At 33.5% G+C, this 13,348-nt stretch overlaps 1 protein-coding gene across 2 annotated transcripts; it reads right to left on the bottom strand.

Moving 5' to 3' along the window:
• Positions 1–3,855: 3,855 nt before the first annotated feature.
• LOC113763718 lies at positions 3,856–11,770 on the bottom strand. Of its 2 annotated transcripts, none has more exons than XM_027307623.1 (8): positions 11,490–11,770; positions 10,718–11,338; positions 10,313–10,419; positions 10,140–10,216; positions 9,274–9,346; positions 7,335–7,425; positions 7,190–7,252; positions 3,856–4,718 (listed from the first exon to the last, which is right to left on the bottom strand). In XM_027307623.1, exons 1-8 carry the CDS (start codon positions 11,559–11,561, stop codon positions 4,026–4,028), a joined length of 1,797 nt encoding a protein of 598 aa, XP_027163424.1. In that variant the 5' UTR covers positions 11,562–11,770; the 3' UTR covers positions 3,856–4,025. The 2 variants fall into 2 exon arrangements, with proteins under 2 accessions (XP_027163424.1, XP_027163425.1); XM_027307624.1 differs by having other exon boundaries at positions 10,718–11,335.
• Between the last annotated feature and the right edge of the window lie 1,578 nt (positions 11,771–13,348).

Raw genomic sequence — 13,348 nt, 5'->3', positions numbered from 1 at the left:
AAGTAACAGTTACTCCAAGCTAGAAACCTAAACTATTCGAAAATAATAAATACTAAACATAAATTTTAAGAACAGTTGGGGTTATTTCATAAATATATAAAGTTTAACAAAATACTAGGTACTAAACTATAACTGAAAACCATAATCTTTGAAGATTTAGATAGGTTAAACTTGTTAGTTTGATTAGTATAGAAAATACACCACTTAGTATATTAGAATAGAATTTAAGATAATTTAATAACTATAAATACTTATGTTGGATATCAGGAGTCGAATTTAGTCAAGAATGCCACCCCAAAGACAACGCATGAATTGAACCTCAATCAGTGAGTGTTCGTATTATTATCTGTGGTTGGATGATCTTGTATGACACTTGATGTATACTTGGCTAATTTGTAAATGATAGCATTAAAATGATTGGTTTGAACAACTTATTTTGAATTGATTGGATATGTATAAGTATTGTTGCTGAAAGGGGTGTACTTTATGGTCCATTTTCCAACTAAACTAAAAAGTTAATGATCCATAGTTATACTCCTGGCGCATGCATTGTAGGTCAGGTGCGTACTTTATCATATCGGTTGAATTGGGTACTAAAACCTATCACTAGACAGCCTATTCGACTTGACAATAGGCTGATTGACCCATGGGAGAGTTATGGGCTTCTAGGTATGTGAAATTGTTGTATTCTCAAGTATTACCTTGTAGCTAATGATGATTGAATTGCTTATTGAATAAATTGAATCGTTGGACAATTGGCAATGGATCGTGCAGTGATAGTGAAATAGTTCCCACAGTGAGATCATATCCTTTTAATGAGTTATGCTATTTACTTCAAAGCTGTTTATGGAATTTGTGAAGTTCGTTTATGCTATGCTATTGGTTGACAAGAAATTGTTTATTTTGTTATTACTTGCTTGGAACCTCGTTGAGCATAAACTCATCCATTAATTATTTTCTTTACAAGGAAAGTGAGTAGTAGTGGTCTTAAACTTCAAAGATTTTGAGTTGAAATAGACTGAACTTGTAGTAATGATCTATGGTTATAATTTGTATTTCAAATCCTTTTGTTAGTAATGATCTATAGTTGTATCTTAGAATTATATGACTCTTTTGTGGTAGTTAATATGTTTTGAAAGTTAGTAAAATGACTTCTGGAGAGAGTTAAGAAAGCAGTCTGCTAAACCCTAGGATACACTTTCGCTTGCTAACCCTAGAGTACAACTTAGGGTGAGGTAGGGTCATCACAGATATGATATAATAATTTTTTTTTATGCAGACACAGTTTTATGCAATCATGTGCTCATTATGCTCCGAAGTAATTGACATTTCTTTATTTTTACACTTGATATGTATAGTGCAAGAAGCTGCCAAAAGATTCTTTTTATGCCAAATTTTATTCTCAGCAACATGTTAATAGATGTACAAAGTATGTCAAAATTCAATTCTCTTTTGTAGACTTCAATACTCAACCACGTCTAATTACATACGCCAAACTTGTTTCAAACATTGCAGTACTTGCAATTCATGCACTAATAAATAGCTCTTTAGTAAACTTGCTATGAGTCCTACTATAACTTTTTTCTAACCAATTAAAGTTCTTTAAGAGAGGGCAATTCAAAAGGTCTTGCCCAATTATGTACTGACTTTTGAAAGTGCGACTCAACTTTTGGGATGGCAAAAAATGTAAAGTATGACACTATAAATAGGACACAGTGAATAATATATATATATCATTCAAATAATAATATTCTCATATGACTTGTAAAGTAAGTAACGGAAATGTAAATCTCACCAAAAAATCATAATCAATACATATTGGCATATTGATTTTCTTTTAAGCAAAACCATATATACCTATACATGCTGTGAGAATACGGAAAGATACATGCACATAAATAGAAGAAAAAACATGTATAAATATCAATGTGTGTGTGTTTGACTTTAAATATGGGCCTATATCTCAGGCCTGAATTCAACTCACCCCATTCTTATTTCAGACTAAAATCTAATTCCGAAATACTGAATATGTCAATTTTGTGCTGACCAATCCAATGTAAGACTATGAACTCATTACTAGGATTTGAAAAAGTTTTACAACAAATTCATTGATCATGTAGTAGTGTATCATTTGCATCAAATATTACCGTGAAAGTCAACTATTTTCTATGTGGTTGTTTTGATCGGTTCATTGTTCATGTAGTAGTGTATCATTTGCATCAAATATTACCTTGAAAGTCAACTATTTTCTATGTGGTTGTTCAGATAAAGCGATAAATCTTTTACATTGAGTGATTGATTCACAAGTCAAAGAAGGTACATTTTTAATTGTTGAAGTACAATTGCAAAGGGATTGGGTAGGATTTATGAAATATTAATCAATTCTAACTAGTGGCAAAAGGACCACAAAACGACATCCTATAGCATTTTATTGAACTAGGGATATTTAGGATCACAAAATTACATCCCATAGCATTTTATTGAACTAGACATATTTAGGATCACATCGTGGATAATGAGTTAATGCATCATGATCTATGTAAGAATTTACCCTATTTTAATATTGGACCAATTTTTTCTACACTGATAATGTATATAATAACAGACTTAATTCATGCTATCTAATCTCAATTTTGATTGAAATTTCAAAATTTGTACGTGTGGTATGCATCTAAATCCAATTAGTATAGAATAGGTTAATCATTAAATATCTTAACATTTAAGAAAAACAAAATGAAAAGATTAAGACGTAGGAAAAAAGGAGCAGTTGAGTTCTATTTAAGAGAATGTATCTCACCTAGATGCCAGGGTTGGATTTAAAATCAATATAGAAAATGTTGAATTTATGCCTTTTCAATTACGCGAATAGCAAAATCTCTCGATACTTTCCACAAATAGAACTTTTTGCACTCAACAATTTTAATTTTGTCATTTGAGATTTCCTAGTACGAATGTTATGTTGCTAAGGGTGTGTTTAATAAAACTGAAGTCTAAAAACTAAAATCTAAAATTTAAAATATGAAATATGAATTCATTAAGTTATTAAACTGTTAAGTATTAAATTAAATACATTTGAATATATATCACATTGAATGATAAGTGAATAGTTTATCACTTATTTTTAGTAACAAGTTTTGCTTAGGAAATTCAATTCTACTTATTTAATTTAGATGTTCAATTTTTTGTTATCAAATATATCTGAACACAGTAAGATCTGAATCCACTATATTTAAGTATTGAATTGAATTATCAAATAGGACCTAAACTTTTTTGAAAATTCACAAGCATTTGACAATTTCTTAACACTCTTTAGATTTCTTGTAACTGTTTCTTTTTTTTCTCTTTGATAAAAAGCAAGTTTCATTAACTGATTGTTGAAAATCATTCAACACAATTTGACTTTACATTACTATCTTAATGGCAGATTCAACATGCACTAAATATAAAAATTTACAATTTAACAGATACAATAAATTTGAAAATTTTCAATAGATCTGAAAAATACAAGAAATTTTTAAATTATCTCCTAATGATAATGATAAATTCCTGTAACTACTTTCTATACATGTTGCATTTACCAGATCTACTAATCAACTATTTTAAACACCAATAATGATGATGAGATCTATCAAAAAAGCCTTGAGATAAAAAAAATTCTAATTTAACAATCAAATCTCACATAAATTTAAATCTATCAACAAAAAAAAGAAAAAAAGAAAAAATTCTCACTAGAAATCCTCAAAAGAAATAGAGAACTAGACAACTTCGAAGAAATTTTATTAGGAAAATAAATAAAATGAAATCTATGGGAGAGACCATGGTGGTGAAAAACCTCCTGAGAAGAGTAGAGAGAAATTAGAGAAAAGTAAAGTAATACCTTAGATTTCTCATAGCTGTTTGTTGTTCATATTGCCTTGCATTGAAATCAAAATCAAATTCAACTCCTTGAGGCAAAATTAAACAATAGAAAACCACCATATACATGAGATATTTCAAATGACACATCAAGAAATAAAAAAGAGAAATTAGTCAATTATTTCTCCTTCCTCTTCTTGAGCTTCTCCTCCTCCCAAACAGCCCGTCGCCTGACCAGAATTAACTACCTCGAGCAACCCTGTAGGCTTTTCCTTTCCTGTGGGGTTGTCATCATTAAGATCATCGCTGGAAGTTGATTCTTCAGTTTTCCCCAGAATGCCTTCACTACCATCTTTCCTTTCCTTCACAAGGTTCCCCTCATACAGTTCATCCTCATCTGCTATGTCCTTGACCATCACCACAGGAAATTCCAAAGGCTTTTCAGGCCAATCATCAAAGAAAGAGTTAATTACCATGAACCTGAAAACTTGGAATAGGTGGTGCCTATCCCTCCTAATTTCTGAACCGAGAAGCTTCCGCAATAGTGTAGGCTCCCTTTTACTTGCCGAACGGTGGCTAATCAAGTTATCATTTGCCAATCTTTGCTTGACCAAGCGACCATTGTGGTTATTTGCATTAAATGAATCATGGTTTGCAACAGCTTCCATTTTAGAGAAGCAGTCATTTTGATTAAATCTTCCTCTTTTGTTGAACTTGTTCTGGAAATTTCTCTTCTTGCTGAAAGTCCTTGTGCTTTCTTTGCTTTCATGCACTTGCTGCTCTGAATCTGACAAATAGGATGATGGTATTTCAGCTACTTCACAACCTAACTCAGCCTGCTTTGCCAAAATCTCTTTGAGTTGCTGTTAGAAAAAGATTGATGACAAATAGAACATCAGATAATTGAAAAGAATAATTTTCTTTGAAGAAATAGTAATCATGAAAAACAGGTGAATGATGCAGCAAGAGGAGATTGTAGCTATGTCAGCATTTCAGATTTTTCCTTCTGAAAGTTCAGAAAATCTGAGGAAAGGAGATGAGAAAGAAGAAGCAAGCACAGGAAGAGCCAAACGTGCATTAAGATATTACGCTGTTATTTTCTTGCCAGTAACATTAAATTTCAATTCGTCCAACTTCACAGGAAGCTATTCTTACCAAGAAAAACAGCAGACAGGAAGCTACTCTTAGCACCCAAAAAGAAAAAAGGGAGCTATTCTTATTCATATATAGGTTTTGGAGAGCTAAGAAAGCATGAACACTTGAAAGGAAACTAAAGGCTAAAACCAATTCGAAGCAAAAATTGACTTGAACAAATAAAGTTTGAATCCAACAGAAAAGCCTAATTTCTGACACTATTAGATATAAATATTTCATGTATCTACTGCAGAAGCCAGGAACCTACTCCAGCTAATACATACCCTTGACACTCGAAATTAAAGAATACATGCTAAAAATCATTAAGATAGAATAAACTGCATTCCCTGTCCTAGGGTACCTTTTAACTCACAGCTCAGTTATTAGCTGGGATTGTATTAAGATTCTTAACTAACTGACAAAGGGAAGGATGAACGAAAAACTCTGAATCTTTAAGATCCAAGCAACAGACACTGGATATATTTAAAGCTTCTGAAGCGCAAAATGAGGTTCACTAATGGTGGGGAATACACAATAAAGCTAGCATTTTACAAGTGAAGGTGGCTAACTATTACGTGGTGAATTACTCAAAAAGCAAGGAAAGCAGATTTTGACTTGAGCAAGTAAAAGGCTGATAGCAAGGATATTAAAAACCACAAAGGAGAAGGAAAAAAGGCGCAAAGGAAACTGAAGCACCAGTATCAAGTTTTTAGTTGCCAACACAGGAAAGATGCATCACAAACATTTGTATTGAATTGAAATGTATTTCTATATTTTTCCTTTAAGAGAGCTCAAGCACCAGGCTTTAATAACATAGAGAAGCCCACCGGTCTGTAGTCTGCATATGTGATGAGAATGATAATCAAATATTCAGGGTTCACATTTTGCACGAGTATTAAGCTCTATTTCATCGATTTCAAAACCAGGAAGAGCTGATTTCTAATACCACAATGACAAATATTTGGACTCAGAATTAAGATAAACGAAGTCTATAGTTCTGTAACATTGCGGAGAGTAACATGCAATATTATGATTCGCCTAAGGAAAGATACATCTAAAATCCTAGAAAATCAATAGAGCATTTGATTATGCAAGAAGAAAAATACAATAGTTAAACTACGAGATTGTGACTGCATAATTATGTTCCTGTCATTATTTAGCTTTATGCTATGACCAAATCATGTAGTTCAGCCAAACACTTGAAATAAATTAGCAGCTAACACTGTTGTATATAACTACTAGACATAATAGAAAATATAAATTCGGTGAAACGAGTTGAGCTGTGACTGCAATGAACTTTTACTATCTACACAACCAATGTATTTCTCTAATCCCTCTCATAATTGGAAACAGCTGCTTCACAAAATTGGCAAAATAGTTGTTATCCACATACTTTCTGCAGAAACAGCATTAATAATAAAATCATAACTTGGTTGGCACTGCCTAAGAATGGTCTTGGTACAGCAACATAATATGCCTATGCCTGAATAATCAACTTACTGCAATTATATAGGTATGGAAGTTAAGAAAGATGGTCCAAACCCAGATAGAGGGCAATAAATAACTCCAAAGAATTGGGCATTTAACTTCAAAATAGGGTTTACCTTACCTATAACTGCACGTTGTATCAATTATTCCAAATAAATCTCCAAGCCAAAAGGTCACAGAATAACTAGAAGATGAACAAATTTGTCCCATATTATCTGCCTAGGTGCTACTTACATCATAATCTTGATGGCCATTAATTCCACTTCCATATTCTGTAGTTCTTGACTGGGAAAGACAAGGAATCTCAAGATAGACACTTGAGACACAAACAAATTTTTTTGGCTCTGTGTGATCTGAATTTCAAATTGCAAGTTCCATAACTTTGCTGGGCACATCAACTTTACAATCTCTTTTTGAAAGTACAAAACTGATCATTGACTTGTATATTACATGCATCTGTGCACCAATTTTTTGGGTTTCATACTATATTAATTTGCAGGATCTTCTATCATTCAGTTTAGAATTCATTAACTAGCAAATTTTATAGTCGTAACTAGAAGAGCAGTAGGACTAGTATTGAACATAGAAGAGATACTGTTATAGAGGATTAATGATTGTTCATGGGTTAATGGTTCTCCAAGATATCCTCCAATAGCTTTCATGTTATAGAGGAACTTGAAAAAAAAAAAAAAAAAAAAAAAAAGTGTGTTACCTGGCGCCGCAGTTTGGCAACCTTGTCACTGACTTCTGGCTTTGTCAGCTTTTCCATTAACTTCTGCAACAATCCAAGCTTGCTCTCATATACAATCCTCCAAAGGTAAAAGTCAAGTGATGCAAAAATTTACATAGAAAAAAACCTTCTCCATATTTGCTTTTGATGGGTAATTTTTCTTCCTTTCTTCACGCCAGTCCTGGATTTCTTTTTCAGAGTAGGTCAAAGACATTGGTCTGCAGTAGGGAAGAAAATAGTCATACAAAGGATAGTGGAAATTTAACATGTTGGAATTGGAAACTTAATAGCAGAGACTTAGTGAAACTATAGAGGAAGAACAACGTTAAGAAAGATGTAGACTACTGATACATATAGTGCAGAGCATAACCCAACAACCCCCCCTTCCTACAGAGCTGGCAAAAAAATATCAATAAAGGATCAAAAGAGAAAAAAGAGAGAAGAAATAAGACTTTGTCAATCACATAAACAAGTGAAGGTGGGTGAAGCTAACTTTTGAGCTTTTTTGTTTTTTGTTTTTGGTTTTGTGTTGGGGGGGGGGGGGGGGGGGCTACATTTGCAAAATACATGTATTTTTGCATCAAAATATGTCGATAACAAGAAAGACAAAAAAGGTAATCACGAAATGCTCAGATTTACCACAAATGTTCTTGACATTTGACACATCTATGACGTTACTGATACCAAAAGAGTGATTAAACTTATCAAGATCCAGATGTTCATCTCCTATTAAATGAGTCAAAATATATCAAATAAGCAAACTAGCAAAGAAAATTCTCAAGTTTACTGCTACCAATACATCGTGCTTAGATAAACAAATTACTGGAACATAATAAAGGTCATCAATTTTCAGTGTAGAGTTTTGAAAGGCCTTTGGTCTAGGCAGAATTAACTCATAAGTGAAAGATAACTATTGAGGAAACAAATTTCTTTTTCTTCTAGTAGTACGCATTTTCCCTCTCTCAAAAAATTTTAGCGTCTACAAGTACAGCTAAGGCAGTCTCTCTTTCAACTTACACTCCAGAATCTCTCCCTCTTTTTTTTTCCTTCTGTTTTTGGTAAATCATTCACCAATCTAGAGAAAAGATAATACATGCTTAATAGGGTAAGTAGATAAAATTTATTCTTTTCTAATGCCATAGTGTGTTCTCTGCATTAATACAGACTCCCACTCCTATCCTCCACTAGGTGCCAATCAACAGCATTCCCAGTTTGCTTATGGTCTTCCTTTTATTTAATTTTCATTCATTTACTTTTCAAAGAAGGGGAGGGATTGGATTTAAGAAGCAGGGATGGGGAAGGGGGATTTGTACCTAGGACCTCTAACTCTTGGGTCTTCTTTATAATGATATGTTATTTGCCAGGAAAAATCTGATTTCAACACCAGCCCCCTACAAGTGTAAGAGGCAGTGACCACTTTCCACTCAAATCAAATAAAACTTTCTACTTCCAATCAGATTGAACATCGTTAATTTGTAAGTTCCTTTGATCACATGCTTATGCAAAACTAAAATGCTGAAAGACTTTACTGGATGTAGTCCTCCAACATGGTGAATATTTCATGTTCACAGTTCCTTTCCAAGCTTCAGCCTCCTATCAACCTTCTCTACCACTACACTCCAATCGAGGTAGAGCTAGGTTCTTTTGGTGAACAGACTCCCCTCTATAACCTAAATCATCCCTACAAAAATTACTTGATATCTTCTGATATCCAAGTCGAGACCTCTAGAGCTTGAAGCCAAACTAAGTACAAGCAAACATTTACAAGAAACTAATCACCTTTCAAAGAAGGGAAAAAAAATTACACCCCAAGCATATGACACTCATCCACAAAGGATGGGGAAAAAAAAAAGAACAATTTTACTCTGGTTACAGCATGACATGGTAAATTCTTTAGGTCAAATCATGGGTTTTTTCTGCTTAAGAAAGATCGCAGTCATATCAACTCCTCTAAGACAACAAAACATTAAGACTCCTAAAATGAAGTCAAATAATAAAGTTTCTCAATCTAAACTAGCATCTGGAATCTCTTCTTGTCAATGTATAAGAAAATGAACCACAATTACCTCTTTTTATTAACTTGAGCTTGGATGGAAGAATTTACAGCAGAGATATGTCTTTCCCCAGCATTCCCATTTCCTATACATGAAGAAAATGCAAAGCAGAGAACAATCAGGAAGCCATAGGAAAAAAGTAGTTAATGGGAGAAAAAACTTCCACCATCAGCTAGCAAATCGTGCAAGATAAAAAGATTAACCACAGATGTAGCTAATGGCCTATGTACCATAATGAGTAACTGACATGCATACAACACAGATACAGATTATCAATTTTGAGAATCATTATCACACTTGAACAGGAAAAGTTAGGGATACATTTTATCAAATGAGAACAGGCTAGGCAGAAGTAGCAGTGAATATTCTACCACTCTGTAGGACGAGTCAACAAGACCAAGGAAGGTAACAACTATATAGGTGAGGAAAAAGGAAAGCGAATCCACAAAATGATAGATAACTCAGTATCTGTAATACTAGTGATATGTGCACATGAGTAAGATCCCCATATAGTGTAAACACGAAAAAAAAAAACAAAGAAAAAATGCAAATTGGAGTGAAAAGGATTCTCCAAGCAAAAATTTTCAATTTGTTTGCTATACAGAGTGAAGACAACATTCAAATAATGATAATTCTGTTAGTTAAAATCTCTTGTGAACAATTTATTCATCACATGAAGCGAAGCTGTAAATGTGAAAAAGCAGACAACAGAATTCTTGCACTTGTGATAGCATGCAAGAGAGTATATCTACTTTCAGCCAAATAAAGATCATAAAACAAAACCTCTTCTTCACCACAGACAACAGAATTCTTGCACTTATGATAGCATGCAAGAGAGTATATCTACTTTCAGCCAAATAAGGATCATAAAACAAAACCTCTTCTTAACCACATATCAGGGCAATTGAAGTTTCTTTTAGCATTTTGCATTCTATCGAACTTGGGCTTCAGAAATCTGGAAAGAATTACATCGAAGAAAAGAACAGCTTTAGAACTAATAAATTCCCTGACGATAACAGAATAAAGAGATAGAGAGTACAGACCAGCATACCCATTTCGTGGTGATTCATGTTTTGAATTCCTCTTACAATTCTTGTGGAGAGGACTTTTTCCATTTTTCCTCATCATACAAGTCCCCATTCCATTTTTTAGGTCACCCTGAAAATGCTTCTGATAATTAAGATCAGTAGAGTTAAAAAGTATGAGTAAATAACTCTGCAAAATGAGCTATTTCCGTATAGACCATTCCTCTATATGCTGGTGCTTGAAACGAAGTGCTAATACAAGCTCACTATGATTTTCTCATATAGTAATCATAATTCATAGGGACCTAATACCACAGTGGAAGGACAAAAGATCAAGCAACATGGAAAATAGCAGGTCGTACATGGTAATCACAAATTATATGCACTACACCTACTATATACAACTTTCACGTGCAGAAAACTCAATGGACCTGAAATTTTGAAGGCTGAAAGTGGCAAATTGTCTGATTTTGGGAGGGAGGAGTGCGACCAAAGCCCTGCACTGAACCTGAAATCCCTTGCAATTGCTGAGTAGCATTATGTGTCCCATTATTAGAGTTCGCCATCTGTTGCACAACACCACCAGAACCCACAAAGCCCAGCTGGGAATTCGCCGCAAAGGCAATATTTTGAGGAAGACCAATACCAGCAGGCCGGGTATTCCCAACAAAGGCAAGATTCTGAGAAAGATTAAGATCGGAAGGCTGGGTGTTCGCAATAAACGCAGAATTTTGAGCAAGACTAAGGTTGACAGGTACAGCTTGAGCGCTGAAATTTGACATTTGCAGTTGGAAAATTCGATTCATATCTGGATGCATTTGGTTTGGGAAGCCCAAATTAAGATTCTGACCAAAAATTTGAGGCCATGACTGAGAACTGCTCCTATTATTCATTTGGTTCATAGCAACGGGAAAATTCATAATTTGGTTAGGACCAAAATGGGCACTTGGATTGCTGAATGGGATGCTTGCTTGAGGGTTGATTAACCCCATTTGTGGCTGAATTTGAACAGGGTTTGGGGCAAAATTACCGGGGTTGTTACCCAAAACCTGCTGATAAACATTTTTTCAACAATTTCAAGAATAGCCCACACAATATTACAAGAATAAAAGGCATATAAAAAATTAGAGCAGATAAATTCACAAACAAAAACATAAACAATAGAAATAATCAGCTGCAGAGAGAGATAGATAGGGGAAAGACCTGTTGAGCAGCCGAAGGAGGGTTGGCATTAGCATTGGGCTGGAAAGGGAAGTGGTTGAAGAAAGGAAACATTGGTGATTGATTAAGTGATCAATTAGGCCAATAAAAGAACAATTCTGATTTTGGAGGTTTAAGGGGAAAGATTACTACTGATTTTGCATGATTCAACTAGAAAAGAGTGTAGAGACTTTTCTCACAGGGTAAGAGCGGTGGAGCACCATGGACTCGAAGGGTTTAAGCCATACATGGGCTTTAAGGGACCTCGGTTCCTCTGGTGGGGATGTGGCAATCGGGTGAAAAACGGATTGACGGTCAGAGTTGAGACTCAAATATAACAGCAAACCTGTTTACCTGAAGGCGTCCTGCCAAACTATGACGGATCAGGATACCTGACAAGTTTTGGAGTCGGCGGGTTGGTGGGTAATCCTAATGACCTGATATGATTTCAAACATAATTTCAATTTATTAATTTATCACTATAGTTTATAATAGAACCAATTTTGCACAAGACTAATTACATAATTAAATAATAAAAATCTCAATAAAATAATCCCGAAACAGATTTGAAATAAATTAAAAAAACACTGTAAAAGTGTTTTATCACAAACTAGATTTAAAATAAATTAACACACTATAAAAGTAGAAAATAATATAATACATTATTTGTCCAAACATAATAATTTCAATTTCACACAAGTTAAACAAATTCATTTAGAATTAAGTGATTAATGCCATTGGAAAAATAAGAATAATTTAGTTTAATTAGATAACATATTTTATATTTATTAAATTCTTTTTAATTCATAAACGTCTAGTTAACCCGTGGGTGATCTAAATTCGACCTGTTTTCTTTTTTGGTTCATCAGGTTCAATCCGATTCTGAGCTGAACCCCTGAAAGCTCAACCAAAATCTATTCATTTTGTATTAAATTCATGTCATGTTTTCCGTTGTATTGAAAAATTGTCCCCTTTGTGAGGACTCGAAAATTTTGCTTTTATATTTTTCTTATAATTTCCCTTATTTCGGAATAAGTTAATTTATACTTTCTTTTGATTTCATTCACTTGCCCTAATTTCTTGAATACTTGACGACTGTGTCAAGAGTTTATCTTTTATACTTTGGTACATGTTAAGTTTCACAGTATTAGTGGGATTGTAACGATTTTTAGTGGAATGTGTGAGGAATTTAGTGGGAGAAAAGGAGTATAGTGCAATTGGAGAGAATTAAGCTAAATGAAAACATTAAGGAAAAACTTGACAAGTGTTATCACTGGAACCAAGAGTTATTAGTTAAAGACTTCAAGGGCTAAGTTGACCTTATCATTTCCATTTCTTATCTTGTAAACAAGAAAACAAAAACACACAAGGGAGAGAGAGCTGAAATTGAGGAGGAAAAGGGGATGAAAACTTCATCCAAACTAGCTTCCATCTTGCTTAGTTTTGTGGGAAAAAAGAAGGAGACATCTTAGAGTAGCCATCAACCTTGGCATAAGGTTGGAAAGGTAGAAGACTTGTGTAGACACCAAAATTTTAATTTTTATTTAATTCAATTTTAGTTTTATTTTTTATTCTTTTTTTATTTTATTTTAATTGATTAAATGATAGTTAATGTTTATTTTTGCTTATTTTTATAAATTAGGTTCATCATTTTTACTTTAAGATATTTTTGCATTAAATTTCTGAAAAGGAAAATTCTCACAAAAATTCAAAAAAAATTGTTTTTAGGGTCTGTTTGGTTGGAAGTAAAATGTTTTCCTTGGGAAAATATTTTCCGTGGAAGTAATTTTCCATGAAAATCATTTTCAGGTGTTTGGTTAGCTTATTGAAAATATTTTCTTCATTTTTCTGGTGTTTGTTTA

This window comes from Coffea eugenioides, chromosome 2 (genome assembly GCF_003713205.1).
Source record: "Coffea eugenioides isolate CCC68of chromosome 2, Ceug_1.0, whole genome shotgun sequence".
Lineage (NCBI taxonomy): Eukaryota > Viridiplantae > Streptophyta > Magnoliopsida > Gentianales > Rubiaceae > Coffea > Coffea eugenioides.
The sequence above is the reverse complement of the archived record's forward strand: the minus strand, read 5'-3'. Positions and strand labels throughout refer to the sequence as shown.

Excerpts from the sequence above, each read along its gene's own strand:
- LOC113763718 (XM_027307623.1), bottom strand. The coding sequence starts at position 11,561 with ATGTTTCCTTTCTTCAACCACTTCCCTTTCCAGCCCAATGCTAATGCC. Across the intron at positions 10,217-10,312 it reads CATGAATCACCACGAAATGG|ATTTCTGAAGCCCAAGTTCG; the intron begins GTATGCTGGTCT and ends AATTCTTTCCAG. Across the intron at positions 9,347-10,139 it reads TGATATGTGGTTAAGAAGAG|GAAATGGGAATGCTGGGGAA; the intron begins GTTTTGTTTTAT and ends CTTCATGTATAG.